Source organism: Talpa europaea (assembly GCF_964194135.1).
Source record: "Talpa europaea genome assembly, chromosome: 12".
Lineage (NCBI taxonomy): Eukaryota > Metazoa > Chordata > Mammalia > Eulipotyphla > Talpidae > Talpa > Talpa europaea.
In genome coordinates this window covers 21235101-21255307 of record NC_140079.1, presented here as the reverse complement: position 1 = coordinate 21255307, position 20207 = coordinate 21235101, and the positions used below count along the sequence as shown (strand labels likewise).

General features: G+C 47.2%; 1 protein-coding gene across 1 annotated transcript in view; it reads right to left on the bottom strand.

Annotated features, from left to right (window-relative positions):
• Nucleotides 1–12986, bottom strand: part of SORL1 (sortilin related receptor 1) — a gene marked incomplete at both ends in the record, with an annotated part of 141068 nt that extends 128082 nt beyond the window's left edge. Inside the window, one exon of the mRNA XM_084251265.1 lies at nt 12711–12986. Within this exon, the coding sequence (XP_084107391.1) occupies nt 12711–12986 (276 nt within the window). The remainder of the gene's footprint in view (nt 1–12710) is intronic.
• Nucleotides 12987–20207: the final 7221 nt, after the last annotated feature.

The following is a 20207-nucleotide window of genomic DNA, read 5'->3' as shown; positions in this document are numbered from 1 at the left end:
ATCCTGTCCTTCAACTACAAGGACAGAGGCAGCTGCTAAATGCCCTGAACAACAGGCCGGGCCTGAGGAAACCAAAGACGGACTCCCAAGGTCCAAGAATAACAAGGTTCTCTCAAACCATCCGTTTGCACAACCTAAATGCTAGGGATGCAATCGCCCCTCAGTGTCCCCTTTCTAGGCAGTGCTCTCCCTATATTTAGTAAGCTCATTATCCTCCCTGGACTCTCCACCTAGAAGCAGAGCTGAAATCTAGTTTAAGAGCTCCCTGCAGGAGCCTACTCAGCTCCCTCCCTCCACTTTTGTGATTGTTCAAGAAGATTCACCTACAGACCTCATTAACTACTTTGCTAATGAGTTCAGGCAGCCCATTTTACAGATGGGGAAACAGAGGTAGAATGATCTTGGATTAAGAAACTTAGCATTTCAGGGCCTCCCTGGTGGCGCAAGGGGTTAGGAAGCAGCCTATGGAGCAGGCTGTCCACAGCTACTGCAGCATGATTTCGATCCCCAGCCAGGGAGCTACCTACATGGCGCAGCAGACCTCTCCTGTCTCGCCCGCTGCTCCCCTCAGCAGTGTATTTCAGTCAGTCTGCCTGTCCTGCTCCCCACTCTGTCTCTGGTGAATCCTCTCACTCTCCACATCTCTGCCTGTACCCCAGTTCTTGTATGCATAAATAAATAAATCTTAAAAAAAAAAAAAGAAACTTAGCATTTCAGTAGTATCTCCTTAACTGGAGACCTGAGCGCCACAATCTCTCTCTCTCTCTCTCTCTCCTTTCTCTTTACCAAAAGAGTGAAAATCAGATCTTCACTGACATATTATCACTATATCAATTCAGAAAGACTTATCTTTATTTCTGATTGCTCTTTGGCAAGTTGATCTGTCCACACTGGCCTCTGGGTGCCACTCCTTCCTGGCGAATCACGCCTCTTTGTTATTTACCAAAAAGCATGCTTTGCTATTTTGTTCCCTATTAAACACAGCTCCCAACTAAAAAGAACCTGTGAAAAATCTCTATCAGGAAAATCATCACCCCTTACTTTACCAATTGGTAAGTAAAGGAAGAAGTTATCAGAGCCACAAAGAACCTCAGAGAACATCTGAGCCGACTTCCATATTTTGCAGGTGAGGTTAAGCTCATAAAGTCTCCATCTTAAATCTGTCTGGTCTTCAGGGCAACAAGCCCCATCTCATTGGTTGGCGCGACCTCTGGACTAGCCTTCAGCGAGGATTCACCATGACCCCAAAGCCACTGCTGTGAGCTCTTTAGGTTGCTTCCAGGCCAGCCACTTCCCCTGACTCCCCTCTCCCTGGCTCTGCATCTGCACCATGAATAGCACCCCCACCACGTTCATTCAATAAATATTTATTGAGCACTTGCTATATATCAGACGCCAAGCGAGGTGTTAGGAAAAACAGCAGACCTCTAGATCCTGGTGCCAGGCTCTTAAGTTAGTAAGGGAAACAAACGTTAACCAGTAAATTCCAGGAATAATGGTTAAATTACAATGGCTAAATGAGAGGGAGGAGGCAAAACAGCATGTGGGGGAGACCGTGCTCTGAAGGTCAGACAGACCTAAGGTGAATACTCCCAGGATGAAGAGGAAGTTAGGGAGGAAGGAGATGCAAAAAGACCTCCAGACCAAAGGATGGAGACAGGGAGGGACTAAGGACTTGTCACATTTGTGAAGTTAAAAATTAGTGTAGGGCCTCCCTGGTGGCGCAAGGGGAAAGACGCAGCCTCTGCAGCCTGAGTTCGATCCCCCAGCTGGCCAGGGAGCAACCCACATGGCTCAGCAGACCTCTCCTGATTCGCCCGCTGCTCCCCTCAGCAGTGTATTTCAGTCAGCCTGCCTGTTCTGTTCCCCACTCTGTCTCTGATGAATCCTCTCCCCCCCACACACACACCTTTGGCCTGTACCCCAGTTCTTGTATGCATAAATAAATCTTTAAAAAAAAATTAGTGTAGCCAGGACAGCAAAGGAGAGGGTGGAATTATAGTTGGCCCTGAACAATGCCAGGGTGAGATGTGACAAGCCCCTCACAATCAAAAATCTGCACATAACTTTTTTTTTTTAATTTCTAGAGGCATGTTTTATTTATTTATTTGTTTGTTTGTTTGTTTTGTTTTTTGTTTATACATGCACTGGGTACAGTCAGAAGCATGGGAGGGTGAGAGAATTCACCAGAGCCAGAGCGGGAGCAGAGCAGGCAGAAGGACCGAAGTACACTGCTGAGGGGAGCAGTGGACGGCAGGAGAGGTCTGCGCGCCACGTGGGACCCTCCTCCGGTGGCCGGGGAGCAGCCGGGGATCGAACCGGCGCCGCAGAGGCAGCGGGCAGCTTCGCAACCCAGCGCTCAACCACTGCACCACCGGGGAGGCCCTGCACATAACTTTTGATTCCCAAACTTAACTGCAATTAGCCTGCTGTTGACCAGAAGTCTAACCAGTTATACATACCTAACACCTATTTTGCACATTGAACATACTCTATCCTATATTCTCACAATAAAGCCAGAGAAAAGAACATGTTATTTACTAAGAAAATCACAAGGAAGAGAAAATGCATTTACAGGACTGAATCTATTTATCGATAAGGGATGTTTACATTGTCTGTACACAAAGAAATCTGCGTTATGAGTGGATCCCTGAAGTTCAAACCTGTGTTGTTCAAGGCCAGAGTTATATAAGATCTCTAGGCTTTAAAGCAGGAAGAAAGAATTCTCAACAAAATAGCCCATGGACCCCTGCTCAGAAGCAAGGCTTTCACCGGGATACTTACAAGAGGCAAAAGTGCCATCGATAAGTTGAGGCCAATCAGACTGTTTGAGCCTAGGTTCTAGTATTTACTAGTGGTATAACTCCACATGCCTCACCTTTCTGAGCCTCAAGCTGCTCATCTGTGAAACGAGAATAGTCATCATTCTCCCCAATTTCACAGCAGATAAGAACCCTATGAGATGCTATCCATGCATATACTTCATAAAATTTAAAATGCTATAACATTTCCTTTTGTTATTGGTATATTCTTTAGACCAAATTGCTCTCTACCCAAATAAGCCATTTTTCACAAATGGCTCACATAAAAAATTAACACAAGCATCACCAGGGCTGGAACAGCGAGGTCTAAGCACAAGCAGTGACATATATAAAATGAAGAAACGCTGCACGCCTGGCCAAGCTCAGAATTCAAGGCCAAGGGCTGCTCACACTCTGCAGCCGAGCTCAGAAACCTGAGGAAACGCAACCTCATTTCCCAAGACTCCTGCACGGAGGTAGCACCGATTTCTAGCCCTTTCCATCTCCCCAGGGGAAAGTATTTAAACATTACATCCCCAAGCAAGGACTCAAGACGTCACCTTACCAGCGGCTTTATTTTTTACCGCATAGTGAGGGGAGATGATAGAGGGAAGCTCACAGGGACCCAAACAGCAAATTTCTCAGGAGTATGAGATGCCTCTGAACTAGCAGGCAGACCTCAGGGGCTAGCTTAACTCCCCCAACTCTGTGTTGGCAGCCTTTATCCAGTGCTCCACAACCACGCACCCCTCAACTTTTCTTCTCTAAAGATTCCAGAGCTGGCTTCTGCCATCACCCTTCCATCACCACCACTGGCAGCACACGTTGCCAAATCTAGCAAACCATGTGCATGTGCCTATATTTTTTTTTTTTAACTACTCGGTGAAAGAACTTCAGGGAACTAAATGTATACAGATGAGGTAAGTCATAGGTACATGATCTCATGTTACTCAATTAATTGAGCACAGGTTTCAAACATCCAAATCTCTTCCAAATGTTTCCACAGTCCCACCAGCCACTCTGCTCTGCCCCTCTCCCTCCCCACCATCAGCAGGTCCCTCTGCAGAGACCCTTGGGTGGGCCAGCACTAATCTTGCTCCCCAGATACTTGGAAATGTCTAGTAGGGGGCCTCCTTGGTGACACAAGGGGTTAAGTCTCAGCGTTATCAAGCTATCCACAGCCACTGCAGCACGAGTTCGATCCCCAGCCAGGGAGATAACCTCTCCTGACTGGCCTGCTGCTCCTCTCAGCCTATTCTGCTCCCCACTCTGGTGAATCCTCTCACCTCTTCCCCCTACCCCTCCCAGCACCTCTGGCCTGCACCCCAGCTCTTGTAGGCATAAATAAATAAATCTTAAAAAAAAGAAATGTTTAGTAGGGATCCCCAGGGCTAACAGAGAAATAGGGTGGCTTACTATCTAGGCCCCTAACTCCACATATAGCTCACAATCTAGGCCCCACTTGAGTCTCCAAAGGACCAGTCCCTCCTCTAGCCTTTCTCCCCAGGTTGCTTAAAAACCAGGCCCCCCAAACTCGGTCAGCTCACTCCAGCTTTTCCCAATTTCTTCTGGGCACAGAAGTTTCCTAAGAGCTCAGATTTTCAAATCATGACACTATTCATTCCCCGGCCCATCAGTGCCAACTAACTATATTAAATCCCAATTCAGGACCCGCTTGTTGACTCAGAGCTACACATACAAATCACCTTCTCCCCCACCCCAGGCCCCCTCTTTAATCCACAGTTGTTGGGGGGAGAAGTTTCTACTCAACGGACTAGTAGCTCTTTTCTAAATAATAGAAGTAATATTAGTTATCGCCATTAAAAAAAAAGGAAGAAGAAATAATAAACAGCACATTGGCTCCGACACAGCACAAAACGCGTTTGCTATACATACATCTTTTTATTGCCCTTGTCTGCCACTCAGATTGGGGACATAATCTCATCAGCCTGCTTTTCTGAGAATTCGTAGCCGTGTTTTTAATCTAATTCAGGGGACTAGAGATAAATCATCGTGAAGGGTCCCGATTTTCTGAGCCAAGAGCCCGCACGGCAGTGGCGCAACAGCAACGGCATGCTAAGTTAAAGGGTCGACCAGGGAGGGGGGTTCCATACAGTGACAAAGACCACACGCCATACTGTTTGTCTACATGCCAGCCTGCTGGATCACGGGGATGAAAGACAGACCCAGCTATGGCCGAGGTAAGTCAACAAGACACAGGAAGTGGAGGGCAGGGCAGGGGAGATGGCCCCACAGTTAAAACCCTGTTTACAACTCTCACCGCTAAACAGACAAACACCACAGAGGCCAAGTCGGTGCAGGTGGACCGTCAGCACAGTCACGCCAGAGGTGGAGGCACAAGGTCGAGTCTCATCACCCAAGTCACTCATGGCAAGAGGAGAGGCTGATGCAGGTGTATCCCCTATGCTGAGGGCTGCAGCCACCGCACCCTCCCAGTGCACCAGGTCTCCTGTCTCCTGACACTCAGCTTGGCAGTCAGCAGTGCCAAAACCTGGGGTTATGAGGCAGCCCTCAACTCTCGCTTTTCCATCCCTGTTTACGGTGGAAATAAATACAGGTCTTTGCTGTAACTACAGCTTCGCTCCCAGGGGAAGTAGAGGTTACCTACCACAGGGAAAAGGAGGCCTTCCACAACTTGTTAAAACTAAGGCGGCTCATCCAGTGGCCATTTAAACTTAAATTTAAATTGATTCACATGAAATGAAAGCCAATTCAATTCTTCAGTCACACTTGCCACAGTTCAAGTGCTCAACCACCCTGTAGGGTTAGTAGTGCACACGCCAGACAGCACAGATAAACCATCTTTCCATCACCACCGAAAAATCTAGCAAACAGCACTTTACCAGAAGATCTGGCAGGAAGCCAAGAAGATAGGATCTTCTGGCTCTTAGCAGCAGTGATATGATCACAGATGCTATCATTATTATTAACAATTACCCAGTGGATGACAGAATTTTGTATTTCTCACTCACTATGATGATCAAGATTGCTAAAAAATCCTGTTTTCATGGAACCCACCCCCAAATGCACAAAGCAGTCCTTATTTTACAATAAAAAATGGAGGGTCCCGTAAGTACATAGGATGAAACCCAAATCTTGATCGAGATCAGCAGCCCACCCTGGCTTCTCTGATTTATAGCTTCATCAGCCACCTCAAAGCTAGAAGGCTGCCCATGCCACTTCTTCGAAGGCCCAAGGTTCACAGGTCGATAAACCAATAAATTAGGTCGAAATTAACTGCGGCTCATTTTAAACTGAGGGAAATTGATTTCTGTATCTACGTGGCTGGACTGAATATGCCATGTGCCCAAGCATTCTGGGGGTACCAAGAGAATGCATGGGTAGGTTCTGTGCTCCCTAGCAAAGAGAATACCTTACCCCTGTATTCTGGAGAAATCCTAATCCCCGAATATTCAACAAACCAAATGTAATGAGCTTTTCTTTACTTTCCATTACAACGAAATCTAAAAAAATAGAGAAAAGGTCGCTGTAATACTTAGCTTTAATGCATTTCTATGCAGTCAACTGCCAATTATCTGTATCTGAATAACTGTCAAAAATTTTAAACTCCAAACTGGCTTTTCCTGAGCACATTATGCCAACCATTTCACATATCAGCTGCTCAAAGAATGCATACTCACTTTAATATTAGCCTAAGAAAATTTAATTATGAAAGTAAACTGATGTTTCATTAAAAAAAAGATTAAATAAATACACAGCAAAGTAAATGGTTTGGTTTTTTAATGACCTGCTCTCCAGTATATTGGACTATTCCTGTGCCTGTCCCTGAAAGTGGACAGCACAAGGCCGGCTCCATCGATCTCTAGCCCTGGGGTGAAACAACGACATTACAAAGAAGGCTGTCTTCTCAAAGAAGGAACAGACCAAGATATGACAGTGAAATGTTCCTATAACATCCATCTCTTGCTTTGGGATGTTAGTTGCCGTTAGATCTGCTGCCTGGTTCCCAGGTCTCAAAGCAATTTATTAAGCATACCATTAACTGCATCTTACAAAACATAAAGAAATCCTGAAAAGAATACTAGTTAAAAACAAGATCCATCATCTCTATATTCTGATCTCACTAGCCTGGGCTCACACCTCTAGGGAGCTACCTTCTAGCATCTTCCCGGGTCAAAAAGGGCTGCATGATGCTGCTCTCCTAGCCTGCAGGAACCTTCTAATTGGAATGAGAATGCATTTCTTTCACCTGGGCTGGGAAAAAAGTAACAACCCACCTTATACTATGAAACTTCAGGTAAATCCCTTCTTATTGGTAATCATATTGCCATAGTATATTAGGAGCTCGAATTAATCTCATTCATGATATCAGGGCTTATGGATAATAGAAAGTTACTGATATTTAAAGTTTCAAATTTTATATACATATATATTACATATGCAGAATGTTTCCAGAAGGATATAAAAAAAATCTGATGACGGTGGTTGCCAACCAGGTAAAGGGTAATGGGTGAATGGGGAACAGGAGATGGAAGGGAAATTTTCTTCTCGCCACACACTTCTGTACAAATTGTTTTGGAAACAAATATTAAAAAATTACCTACCTGAGACTTAAAAACCAAATGCGATAGCTTTTCATGTCACATTTTTAATTCTCCATCTCCTCGCGCCAGTCCCTGACTCCTTTTCCGCCCATCCCTTCCACCTCTCAAAGCCTCCAGCCACCATGACACAAGACACACAGGCCCATAGAGAAATAGAGAGTCAGAGACTGAGCAAAGAACAGCAGACAATAAAAGATGTCAAGTGGAACCAGAAATGTTCTTAAGGTCACATCTCTTATTGAGTCAACCCAACATGCCAAGCAACTCTCTCCCCCATGTAGAAGTCAACTTAAAACAGTACATGCCTTGCCTTCTCATCTTCTGGAACCACACAGGTCAAACCCCCTAGCTTCAGAATCAACCAGTCGATTCTTTCCCAAGCCAAGTGTATCGTGCAAGAATCTACTCCAAAATTATCTAAAGCTAAACAGTATCACATCCCCAGAGGAGGCTCTTTGTCCCAGGGCCTTGTGCAGTAACAGACTCTTTTTTTTTTTTTTTTTTTTTTTTTGCCTCAAATCAGGACACTGAATACTCCCTGGCCTCTAAAAAGCAGGCATTATGAAAAGACAGTTCATTGGAAGGAAAATAAACCTGTAAATCCTGTTAGGCTTTGTGCTTCATTCCAAAGGATTTTTCCCCAAAACAATACCATTACCAATGCCATGATAGCCCTGAAAAAGAAGATTCTTTATGACAGAATCCCAATTCTTCATTCAAAACCACCCCCTAAGATAGCACAGGATAATCGGTGCTCGGCTACCAGCATCGTGGGCACAGAGTGAGTCAAATCATTTTCACTGGTCGGTTATGGGCAGGTCATGATCCTCCTTATAAATACCTTTTCTGTAACGTGGTTGTGTTCCTCACCTCCAGACCACTCTCCTCCCAGGTGTGCAGTCAGTCCAGAAATATTCACTAAGTGCCACCCAAGTACCAGGGACACAGAGAAGAGAAATTTGGCTTATCTATGCCCTCAAGGAGCAAATGGGGAGATAGACAGTTAGACAAGCAATTATTACAGAAGGCAGTAGAATTATTAGAACTCAAAAGCAGCAGAACTCAAAGATACTCTTTCCAGGGGAGCCCGGGAATACTAGGAGGCATTCCTTGCATGTCCAAGGATGGAAGAGGGGTTTCCAAGCAAAGGCAGAAGCCCATTTCAGGCAGAAGAAAAAGCCAGCATGATGCCACAAAGGCATGGCGTTGACATAAAATTTGGAAGAAACTCAACATGGCTAAAATTATGGGATCCCCCTTCATGAACCCCTTTTTTGGAGATGCATTCAATATCTAAATTTTGAATTTGGGCAGAAAAATCCTAATATGTTACTCAAGGGAATACTACTTAGCTATTAAAAAAGATGAAAATGTGCCTTTTGGGACAAAAATGGATGGGTTTGTAACAGGGTGGTCCCCAGGAAAGGGGGAGGTTCCAGGTTCCCTGCCCCATCCAAATGGAGGGTGGAGCTGAGTAGGGAGAGAAGAAGCTGCAGAGGAGACTGAGGAAGGAAGGAAGCAGGATGGAGCCAGAAGGAGACCTGGAGGAGGCACATGGAGCCAAGAGACACGTGAAGAAACTGCGCTTGCCTTTTGGTCATGGACTGGGTGACACAGATGTGGGCGAGAGATCCGTGGGGAGATGACAATGGCGGTTTTTGTCTTGATTTTGATTTTGCTCTTTTCCTTCTGGGCTTGTCTGGTTGTTTCTGACCCTTTTCTGTGGATCCCCACTGGAAGATGCTTTAGACTTGTGGCAGGCTTTGGGGCCTTGCTCTGGGCCAATCCCATTTGGATGGACTTTTACCCATGAGGGGACGGGTAACTTTGGGTGCTTGGTTTAGAAACTATATTCTTTGCCTTTCCTGTATTGTTTCCTAATTGTATTAAAGTCTCATATGTTTTGTGTTGATGCGGCGGATGGCAGAACCCATTTAGAGCAAGCAGGTTTTGGGGGGATCTGGGGTGCACCTCTCCCTGCCCTGTAAGTTTCATTATAAGTATGACTATGTCAAGTGAAGTCAGTCAGAAAGTGAAAGACAGTCACCAGACGGTTTCACTGATTTACAGAATACAAAGCACCAAAGAAAATGAACTGGAAAACACAACAAAAATAACCCTCAGACTCGGTAATAAGTATAGTGGTTAATGGAGGTGATGGGGTAGGAAGTGGGGGGGGGGGGCTGGATAGGGGATTGCACTGGAGCTTTGGTGGAGGGTAGAGTAAAGAGTGAAATTGTATCCAAAATTAGGTAAACGATCAGCAAATCAATAAAAATTGAAAAGGAGAATTAATGAGGACATATAGACATTTAATAAAAAGTGCTAATATCTGATAGCAAATTATTTCACCACTTTGACCATATTTCATTATTACAAACATGCTCTAAGGAATCACGACAGAAAATAGTGAAGATGAATATGGTCAAAATAACTAAGCCTGGTTTACACTTTAAGTAGCAGAACCTGAAAGAATCCACAACATTCCAACACTGGGCTCTTTCTCAGATGCAAATGCTTCCCCTGCAAAGGCCCTCCTTGCTCCTCTCCCTGAAGCTGGTGGCCTTAACATCACCCCTCAGGTTTTCTTCAGCCACACAGTTTCAGCCCTAATCTGTGCTGCCAGGCATCCCCTTAACCTCACTCAAAGGTCAGAGGGCAAGAAGCTGCAGAGTGTCTGAGCCCACCGATCCTTATCACTCCATCTTGTTCCCTCCCATATCACACACGAACCCCCACTGCAGAGCTGTGGTTGTTTTCTCTGCCCGTGTCTTCTGGTTCCTGTCTGGTACCTTCACATGCCTATATTTGCATCTACTTTATCTCCTCCTGAAACTGTAGGCTTTCTGAATGCAGGGAGGAAATATTCCTTGCCCCCATCTGCACCCCCATGTCTGTATAGAACCACACTCAATGCAAGAAATACTATGGAAAGACTGCAATTCCTTGGTTTCTAGAAGGGAACCAACCCGGGTATACAGTGGAGCTGGGTTTAGGGCTTGACGTAGAACGGCCTTGTGATTTATGGTCTGCATCCTGACACTTTTGAGAGTGATGGCAGCACTATTCATAAGCAACAGGGACAACTTACAAACCAGGTCTGTCCCAGGGAAAACAGGCAAATGGTCACCCCTGCCCGAAAGGTCATTCCAAAGAGCTGTGATTTACTCTAGAGCTCCCAGAGGGGGTTGCCAAGCCCCTGAGTCACTGACTCCCTGTGTTTATAGTCTGACGGTCTCCACCAGATAGTGTCAGAGACAGAAAGCCCAGTGCAAGGAAGTTCTTCCTTCTATCTAACTGCGATCCTTAGAGATTCAAGCTAATCCCACTTTAATTAACCTCGGGGCAACAGAAAACAATGGCAGACCAAGGCAGCCTCAGAAAAGAAAAAACGCAGCTCAGTGTCCTCATTCTTGGTAGGAATTCCTCATTATGAGCTCCACCGCCAGTTCTCCATCCCTCAACTGAACCAAATTCAATCTGGCTGGCTCAGGAATATAAAAGCTGGGGAGTTTGGAATCACTCCCAAGGAGAACACAGTTCATCTTTAATTTGCCCCAAATCCCCAGAAGCTTTCACAAACTAAACCCAAAGAAGAAAGGGCACCTGTGAGACCTGGAAGCTCTGCCTTCAACCAAAACTAATCTGTGGGGGACCTGAGCTCTGGCAAGAACAGGCCTCCACCCCCTCCCCATACCCAGCCCCCAGAGAGCTGTTCAAGCCCACAGCAGAGCAGGGCTGGCTGTGAAGATGCTAAGAACAAGGGAGCCTCTCTTTCTCCCTCCCCCACTCTCCATCAGGATGCTGGCGTCTCTGTGGAGGGTAAGGAAGGACCTTGCTGACTTCTTTTAACAGGACAAAAAAGAAGTTTCAGATGGCGGGTAGGGAGAGGACCCAGAAGGGACCCCAGCAGGCAGGTTCCAGCAACCCAAGCTCACCAGTGGATCTACGCCAGGGCTGAAGCTTGATGGAAGTCGAATGCTCGAGCCCACTCACCACCATTCTTTGCCCCCTTTATAGTCCTATATATTTGACTTTCGAAATGAGTTATTTAAGAAGCATTTATAGCCAGCGTGACTATTTGAACACACAGAGGTCACTGAGACAATGCAGACCAAAACAAAAGGGCAGATTACCGGCCCCAAGCGACCTTGGGCCAGTCATTTCACCTCTCCCAGCTTTGGTTGCTTCGTTAACAAAATGACACAATAAGATGATGGGTTCTTCCTGACTTTCCAGGGGTTTGACATTTAACTCTTGTTTATTTGCTGAAGAAATGGCTAAAGAAGAATCAGTGGGAAGAGGCAGAACTCAGGCCAATCTTTCAATTTCTAATTTACAAGGGAACATTTTCACTCTATAAATTGGGAATATCTACCACCTTCACCGGTGCCAGTGTTTCTCCCCCGCCGACCTTCGAGCTTTGCTAATGTCAGTCTTAACTGCAGGACACGAAGTCTCATGAGGCAGTAACACAGTCAAATTAATTTTGTCAATGCTGATACTAAACCACAAACTCGGTTTGCAATCCCTCGCAGTAATTCTAGCCATAAAAGTGAAATGCATGTTACTTGTGATCTAATAAACCCATTGCCTGGATAGAAATAAATCACTTACAGAATAATAACACCCACCAAATTCCTGCAGTCTTCCAAGTCCCCTAGTGCTATGAGGGATAGATGCCCAGTCCAAAATAAGGTCATTATCTTGAAAGGGGGTAGGATTGGAGGGTAGAATAGAAGACAGAACCTCTCCCCCAGCACCCGCTCACACATACACAAAATCAGCCCTAACATACACTCACATACACACACACACACACACACACACACACACCCCTCGCTTTGCCTATGCAAAGCTAGGTTTGCCCACCTTAATTGTGGTTAGAAAATGGAAAGTGTGGAAACCCCCTCCCTGACTGTTCTGTGTGACTATACTGCAACCAGGGGTGCTTGCTCGGCTGCCCACGGCTGATACACTAAAGAAAACCTGTTTTTATCCCCACGTAAAATGAAGCTGCGCCTCACCTATACCTGCCGGAAACTACCCCGGGTCTGCACTCACGCTGGGGGGAAATATGCACTGCACCCCATGAGTTACCTAGAATACGTTTGCTAAAATCGACAGGAAGAAGGGGCGATGGACGCAATTCAAGTGCTGATGGGGTTGTACTCATGGGGGTGAGGGCGGCGGGGAACGCATGCAAGCCGGGAAGTCCCCAGTGGTGCCTGCACCTGGGAGGCGACCGCAAGGATGGATGCGGGGGTGAGTTAGAGTCGGGAAAGGAAAGAGCAGGCGGAAGGCGGGTCGCAGAGCTGCTCACCTGTCCGTACACCTTGATGGGCTCCGGCTGCAGGGCAGCGCTCCGTCTCCTCCGGAGAGGCACCTCGTCCGCCCCCCGGGGCTCCCCGCGCGCCCCCAGCCGCAGCTCGCGCGGGTCGCCCTGCACCACGAGGAAGCCCCGGTGCTGGGGCAGGGGCGCGCGGCCGCCGTGCAGGGTCCGCGTCCAGACCTCGCCGAGAGCCCCGGGCGGCAGCAGCGCGACCAGGGTGAATAAGAAGGGGAGTCGCGACTCCCTCCTGCTGCTCCGTGTCGCCATGTTCGGGCGAACGCTACTGCAGGTGGCGCCGCCGCCAGGAGAGAATGTGCAGCGCGAGGCCGGCTGTGCGCCCGGGCCGGGGCCGCGCGCGCCGCTCCCGGGGCTCCAGGCCGCTCCGGGCCGCCCCGCTGCGCCCGCCGCCTCCAATGCCGCCGGGTCCCGCTCGGCTCCGCGCGGCGCCGTCACGTGTGAGGCTCGCGGCCGCGGCCGCTTCGCGCACTTTCTCCGCTCGGCGGCGGCTCCGGCCCCTCCCCCGCCCGGGGATGGGGAAGTCGCGGCAGCCGGGGCGCAGCGCGCTGTCCACCCTGCGGCCATCGGGAGTTGGGGGGCGCAGGGGGGCGCAGGGGGGCGGAGGGGCTCGCTCGACTGGTCTTCTTTGGAGTTTGGGGTCTCCTCCGCGGGGTCGCATCCAGGTCGTCTGGATCCGTGGACACGCGCCTTTCTGAGCGCAGGGCCCCTGTCCCACCACTGACCACCTCCCTGGGCCTCGGAGGCACCCCTGCCCCCCAAGGGACGGCCAGAGAAATGAGCTTCGGGAGCACAGCGGGCATGTTAGAGTCCAGGTGAACCCGCGCCCATTATGGAACGCAGAGTTTCAGCTCCTCAGGGCACCAGGTTGGATTGGAAATGACTGCAGCCCCCAACTACCTTGGATCACGTTTAGTTGTTGCTTCCCGAAGCACAGTAAATACACAGCCTGCGCAGGGGCAGTCAAAGCCAGGGAACAGAGCCAGTCCCGGACCTGCCACACCTGGACGGTTACACAGTTAAGATATTGGACCCTTGCACAGGTGGGACCTGCAAGGAAGGACCTGCAGGGGCCACAGTCCAGCGCTTGCAGGACACACCCCTCTAAGGTGTCCCAGCACTGTGCCGCCCCACCTTGGCTGCAAAGTGGGCATGTAGGCCAGGCAGTCCCTTGAGCTGTCAGCCCTGGCGGCTGCAAGTCCTCTACAAGAGTGGAAAGCTTGTCACTGGGGTCAGGAGAGGACTGACACCCCCAAGGGAAAATAATGCAGGTTAGCCCTAAATTCAGTTGGAAGATCCAGGCTCTCTTTGAACCACAAGGCGATCAAATTTCTGCCTGGGGAACTGCTGAGGCACACCCAAGGTAAATATCTTTTGCAAGTTCATGAGAGTAGCCAAAGCTGATCTGCTGGGGTTCTGGACCTAGAGCCGGGGTTTTGTTAAGACTAAAGACCCAGAGCAGAACGGAAGGAGAGACTACTTCTTTGGTTGCATCCAAGTCCTTGGCTTAGAAGAAGGGATTGGTCATTCAGCTCCCCAAAATACTCCTCATCTCAACAAATCACAATACCCATTGTGAAGCATACCCCTGCCCATTCAAGTACTCCCCAGTTACTTTAGCACAACCCCCTTCTCCCACCATACCACCACTGACAGCCTGCAAGGGAGGGCCAGTGTTCCTCAACTCCCTAAACCCACCATTCTGCCACCTTCCCCAAACCATGCCAGCTGTCCCACTCCTGCTTGTCTACCCAGTCAAATGCTGTCTTTCTATCCATCTCAAAATAATCACAGAACCACCCAGTTCTCTCAACCAAGCAAATCCCTCATGCTCTGAGAAAGCCACCGAAGTGCCCCTCCAGTTCTCATCTCCAGCTGCCTTACCAGGACAGGCCACCCTGTGGCCTCCCAAGACAAGCAGCAAAGACATTTTAACCCCCACTGAACCCCCAAAGGAAAATGAGGGGGCGGTGGCTAGAGTGGATGACTCAATTATTGGGGAGGGGGGTTTCCATCATATAGTTAATGAGAAGCTTCTCTACAAGGTAAGCATCAGAGTCCCAGCACAAAACAGAGACACGTGTCCTCTAAGTGTAGATTTGAGCTGCTTTTCCCAAACAAACCGCTGGCTTGAGTTTCAGATGGCAATTTGCAGGGAAGGATTTGTAGGGTAGGAGCAGCTACTTGCTGGTTTTGATTTTGATTTGCAATTTGGACCCTGGAGAACTGGCGAGGATACCCAAACACAGTTAATTTACTCCTTGAAAGTCCTCCTCTATAATCATTATCTACATTCCAAACCATTCTCAGGTGGATAATCAGCAAACCCTGAGACGGTGTGTGGTGTATACCTCATAACCACAGGGTACTGTGTACGAAACGCAGAATTTTGAGTCTAAAGGTCCACTTTCTAGCTTTGGAAATTTGGTTAAATAACCTTTAAAAGCTTGTTTTCTCATCTGCAAAATAAGCGTCCACAGTCTGCTCTGAGAGCCCCAAATGAGATCCACTGTGCAAAATAAAATAACTGCACAAGTCATGAAGGAGTTCTATACCTGGGTGGCATTGGAGAGATCGATTCTAATCATGGCTTGGCAGCCAAATTACAGTGTGAGGTCTGTCCTGGTTATCAACCTCTCTGAGCATTGGTTTTCTCATTTGTAAAATGAAAAGAGACCTTACAGATACCTTCCCTGTTCCCTTCTGGACCCACACCTGGAATTCAAGATGAGCGCAGGGAGACTACCCAGTGTAACAGGGTGGTCCCTGCCCTATAACACCAGGACAAGGGTAGAAGCCAAATGATTGTGCAATGCCAGTAGCTTCAAAACCACATCTGAGTTGTAAACATGCCACCACTTCCTCCATGCCTCCAAAATAACATCAACAAACAGATGGGAATGCAGACAGAAAAGGCCTACCTCCAGCCCATATACTCCAAATGGCAAGCCTTGCTCTGAAGTCCAACATCTCAAGGAAAATCAGCATACCTAGGACTGTAACGCTACACTCACACTGTATATAGAAAAAGGCTCTCGCAGGCCTCCCTGGTGGGGAGGCCTTCATAGTCTCAGCACTATGAAGCTATTTGTAGCCACTGAAGCACTAGAGTTCGTTCCCCGGCCATCCAGCTAACCCACATGGCATGGCAGCCCTCTCCTGTCTCACTTGCTGCTCCCCTCAGCATTGTATTTTGGTCAATCTGCCTGTTCTGTCTCTGGTGAATTCTCTCACCCACCCCCTACCTCTGGCCTGTACCCCAGTTTTTGTATGCATAAATAAATAAATCTTTTTTTTAAAAAAAAAAAAAAAGCTCATGTTTATGGTCACACTTAAAACACCCTCTTCTGACCTTCTGTCTATACTAGGCCATTCTGAGCTAGGGCTGGTGACAGGGCTAGGGAAAAACCACCCAGAGGTCACAGCGTCCCACATTTTATCTATATGGAGTCAAGTTAAAAAAAAAAAAAGTAGGGGCCTCCCTGGTGGCGCAAAGGGTTTCCCAGCCTCTGCAGCATGAGTTTGATCCCAGCCTGCCAGGGAACAACCCACATGGTGCAGCAGACCTCTCCTGACTTGCCTGCTGCTCCCCACAGTAGTGTACTTTGATCACTCTGCCTGTTCTGTTCCCCACTCTGTCTCTGGGGAATTCTCTCACACACAACCCCACACACACACCTCTGGCCTGTACCCCAACTCTTATACGCATAAATAAATAAATCTTTAAAAAAAAAAAAAAAGCAGGAAGGACACCATGGAAAGAAGGGTTCTGTGGGGAATCTCAAAAGCCTAACTGGACTTCTTTCTATTGTCTCTTGTGTCATGACCTGCCCAGATGCTGGGATCTGTCTATTCCTCCTACCCCAAAGTCCCTGGCCCGGACAACTTCTCTTCATCCTTCAGGGTCACAAAGGCCTCCCTCAGCACCTAACCTTACAACCCCTCATTCTAACGCTCACATACACCATCATACACATCATACACACACATACACCATCCCTACCACCTCATCTATCCCCCCCGATAACCTTTCATACTTCCTTTGTGGTCACATTAATTATTTAACCTCTTCCTCTTAAACTATAAGCAGAAGGATGGCAAGCTCAGGTGTGTCTTGCTCTTGTCTGTGTCTTCAGTGCTCAGCTTAATCCTGGCACATTGTGGGCACTTCATGATATCTGGAGAATCCATGTGCACGAATGCAGAGGTGGGTGCCCCTCTTTGCCTTGTGCTGAGAGTTGGGGATTAGTTAAGGGTCAGTGTAGTTGAATCTCAGAACTTTTCTTACTACCATCTGGCCCCTACTACTTCTTTCTTCCAAAGCTGGCCTGAATCACAGTCAGAACTCTGAACCATTAAAGCAGAAAAGAGCCCTCCAGCACTTGGTGTGGGGAACATTTTTCCCTCTTTCATATCATTTTAGCAGAATAACTACCATTTACCTTACTGGTCAGGGTAAGATGGTTTGGGGGTTGTCAATGGATTGTTGAGTTTTCTCCCTCTGTGCCTCCCTCCAAGCAATAGATCAAATAGGCTCCAGCCTGCATCCTATGCAGGAATATGGGGCCTAATGGTAAAGCCAGTCTTTTCAAACCCACTGATGACCAAGGAGCCAGATTAAAAAGATTTTAGCAATGGAGACCCAGTCTTTGCCTCTCTGCAGGACATTCTTAAGCAAGGAAGAAATGAAATACTGCATTACCTTCCTCTAGCATCAGCATATCTTTAGGGCAGGAAGACTTAGAAGTAGAAGACTCTCCTATCCAGAATAATTACATTTTTAATGTCAGTGACTCACTGTTCCTACCTATATAAGCTAAACTCAAACTTGTGTTTATTGGAACAGTTCTCTCGGAGTAAAATCCATGGAACTGCTTCGAGAGTTAAATCCTCACTTCGATTATCTAATACACTCTTTGTCTAACTGTCATTGAGATTGTATTTCCAGTTAATGGTGAGGGGGAGGGGAATCATCATTCTACCCTTATAAATTGACTGAAACACCCCTGGGAAAAAAGCAGATTCACAGGAAGAAAATACGCAATAGTTTAATAACATGTATACTTCCTGTAAACCTGGGAGAAACCCAGGAAAACTGAGTAATTCACCAAAATGGCCTAAGCCACCTCCTTGAGTAAATCTTCAGCTAAAGGATGTTGGGAGAAAGGGGAAGGTCAGTTATGGGAGGATGAAGAAGGAGGCACCCTTCTAAAGGGAGGTTTTCTTTTATATATGTAAATGTCTCTTACAAACCGGTAACTTCTACTCAGTTTTCTGCTCTTTTCCTATATCTGATGTTCCTTAAAAATAACCAGTTCAGGACCTTCCTGGTGGCTCAAGGGGTTAAGCACCGCACTATGAAGCAATCCTCAGCCTCTGCACCAGGAGTTCGATCCCCGGCCAGCCAGGAAGCAACCCACATGGAGAGGCAAACCTCTCCTATCCCGCCCGCTGCTCCCCTCAGCAGTGTATTTCAGTCAGTCTGCCTGTTCTTTTCCCCGCTCTGTCTCTGGTGAATCCTCTCACCCCCCACATCTCTGGCCTGTACCCCAGCTGTTGTATGCATAAATAAATAAATCTTAAAAAAAAAAGTTCAGATAAGCCTATGCCAAAGAGTCATATGTGGGGGTGGCAAGTTTTGCTCCCTCTACAATAGAAATACCCTCTTATTCCCAAGAAATCATTCTTTCTCCTGCAATTGCAAAATTTCCCTGAGCAGAGGCAAAGCCCAAGGTAATTAATGAGGTTTAAAATACAGATGTAGGCCTCCCTGGTGGCATAAGGGGTTAAGACACAACCTATGAAGCTATCCATAGCCTCTGCAACACGAGTTCGATCCCCAGCTAGGGAGAAGCCCACATGGTACAGCAGACCTCTACTATCTCGCCCACTGCTCCCCTCAGCAGTGTATTTCAGTCAATCCGCCTATTCTGCTCCCACCTCTCTCTCTGGTGAATCCTCTCACCCCCACACCTCTGGCCTGTACCCCAGTTCTTATATGCATAAATAAATAAATCTTTTTAAAAAAATAAAATACAGGGCCTCCCCTGGTGGCGCAGCGGTTGAGCGCTGGGCTGCGAAGCTGCCCGCAGCCTCTGCAGCGCCAGTTCTATCCCTGGCCGCCAGCGAGAGTCCCACATGGAGCGCAGACCTCTCCTGCCATGCCCGCTGCTCTCCTCAGCAGTGTATTTCGGTCTATCTGCCTTTTCTGTTCCCCACTCTGGCTCTGGTGAATTCTCTCACCCTCACGCGCTTCTGACTGTACCCAGTGCTTGTATAAATAAATAAATAAAATCTTTAAGAAAAAATACAGATGCACTTAGAATATAGAGTAAGTTGCTTATATTCTCTGTCTTGAATAAATTAAATTCAAGGAGCAGGGTCTGGAAATAGTAGTAACTTGCACACAGCAGTGATTTATATTTGCATAGTATTATAGTAGGGTTATCTGTCAGATTTTGTTTCACAACACCTTTTTGAAGTGATCTAAAGCAGCCATTATTGACACCATTTTACAGGTTTTGGAAATTTATACTTACAAAAGGATTGACTTGGGCCTCTCTGATGGCACAAGGGTTTAAGCACAGCACTGTGAAGCCATCCCCAGCATGGCACAGCAGACCTCTCCTGTCTTGCCCATTTCTCTCCTCAGCAGTGTATTTCAGTCAGTCTGTTCCCCCTTCTGTCTGTTATTCTGTTCCCCATTCTGTCTCTGGTGAATGCTCTCACCCTCCCACACCTCTGGCCTGTACCCCAGTTCTTGTATGCATAAATAAATAAATCTTAAGAAAAAAAAAGTCCAAACCAGAGTCTCTCTGACTCTTTCCACCACATCTGACACTTCCCTTAGGAAGAGTGAAAATCAGCTGATATTTCAAGTCCTGGGTGGGGCCAGAAATTGAGAATCAGGGCAGAAAGGAGAAGACAGAGTTGTCTGAGTCCTCCCCTCTTTTACAACTTGGTCCTGCTTTAACCCTCCCCAAAATAATAGGTCCCCCAAGCACCTAGTCCAGTATGGAGCTCATTCACCCCACTCTCTTTATTCACCCTGATTGGACCAAGTGGGGAACAATGTTACAATGTTTGCAAGTCAAATTCTGTTTTCTTTCTAGAAGATAAATGTAATGAGGGTTTTGGATTTCAGTTTTTCAAATGAGGGTTTTGGTTCAAAACCTATAAAGGAACATAGTGTTTAGAGACTGCCCTTAAATTTTAGTTCCACTGCTTTCCCTAAGGGGGGGTCTTTCCTTGATCTCTCAGAAACCCTACTTCTTGAACTTATGTTACAAGAAAATACTTAGACTTTCCTCACAATGTTGTATAGCAAAAAGTCTTTTTTTTAAAAAAAAAAAAGATTTATTTATTTTTATACAAGAACCGGGGTACAGGCCAGATGCGCAGGAGGGTGAGAAGATTTACCTGAGACAGAGTGGGGAACAGAACAGGCAGACTGACAAAATACACTGCTGAGGG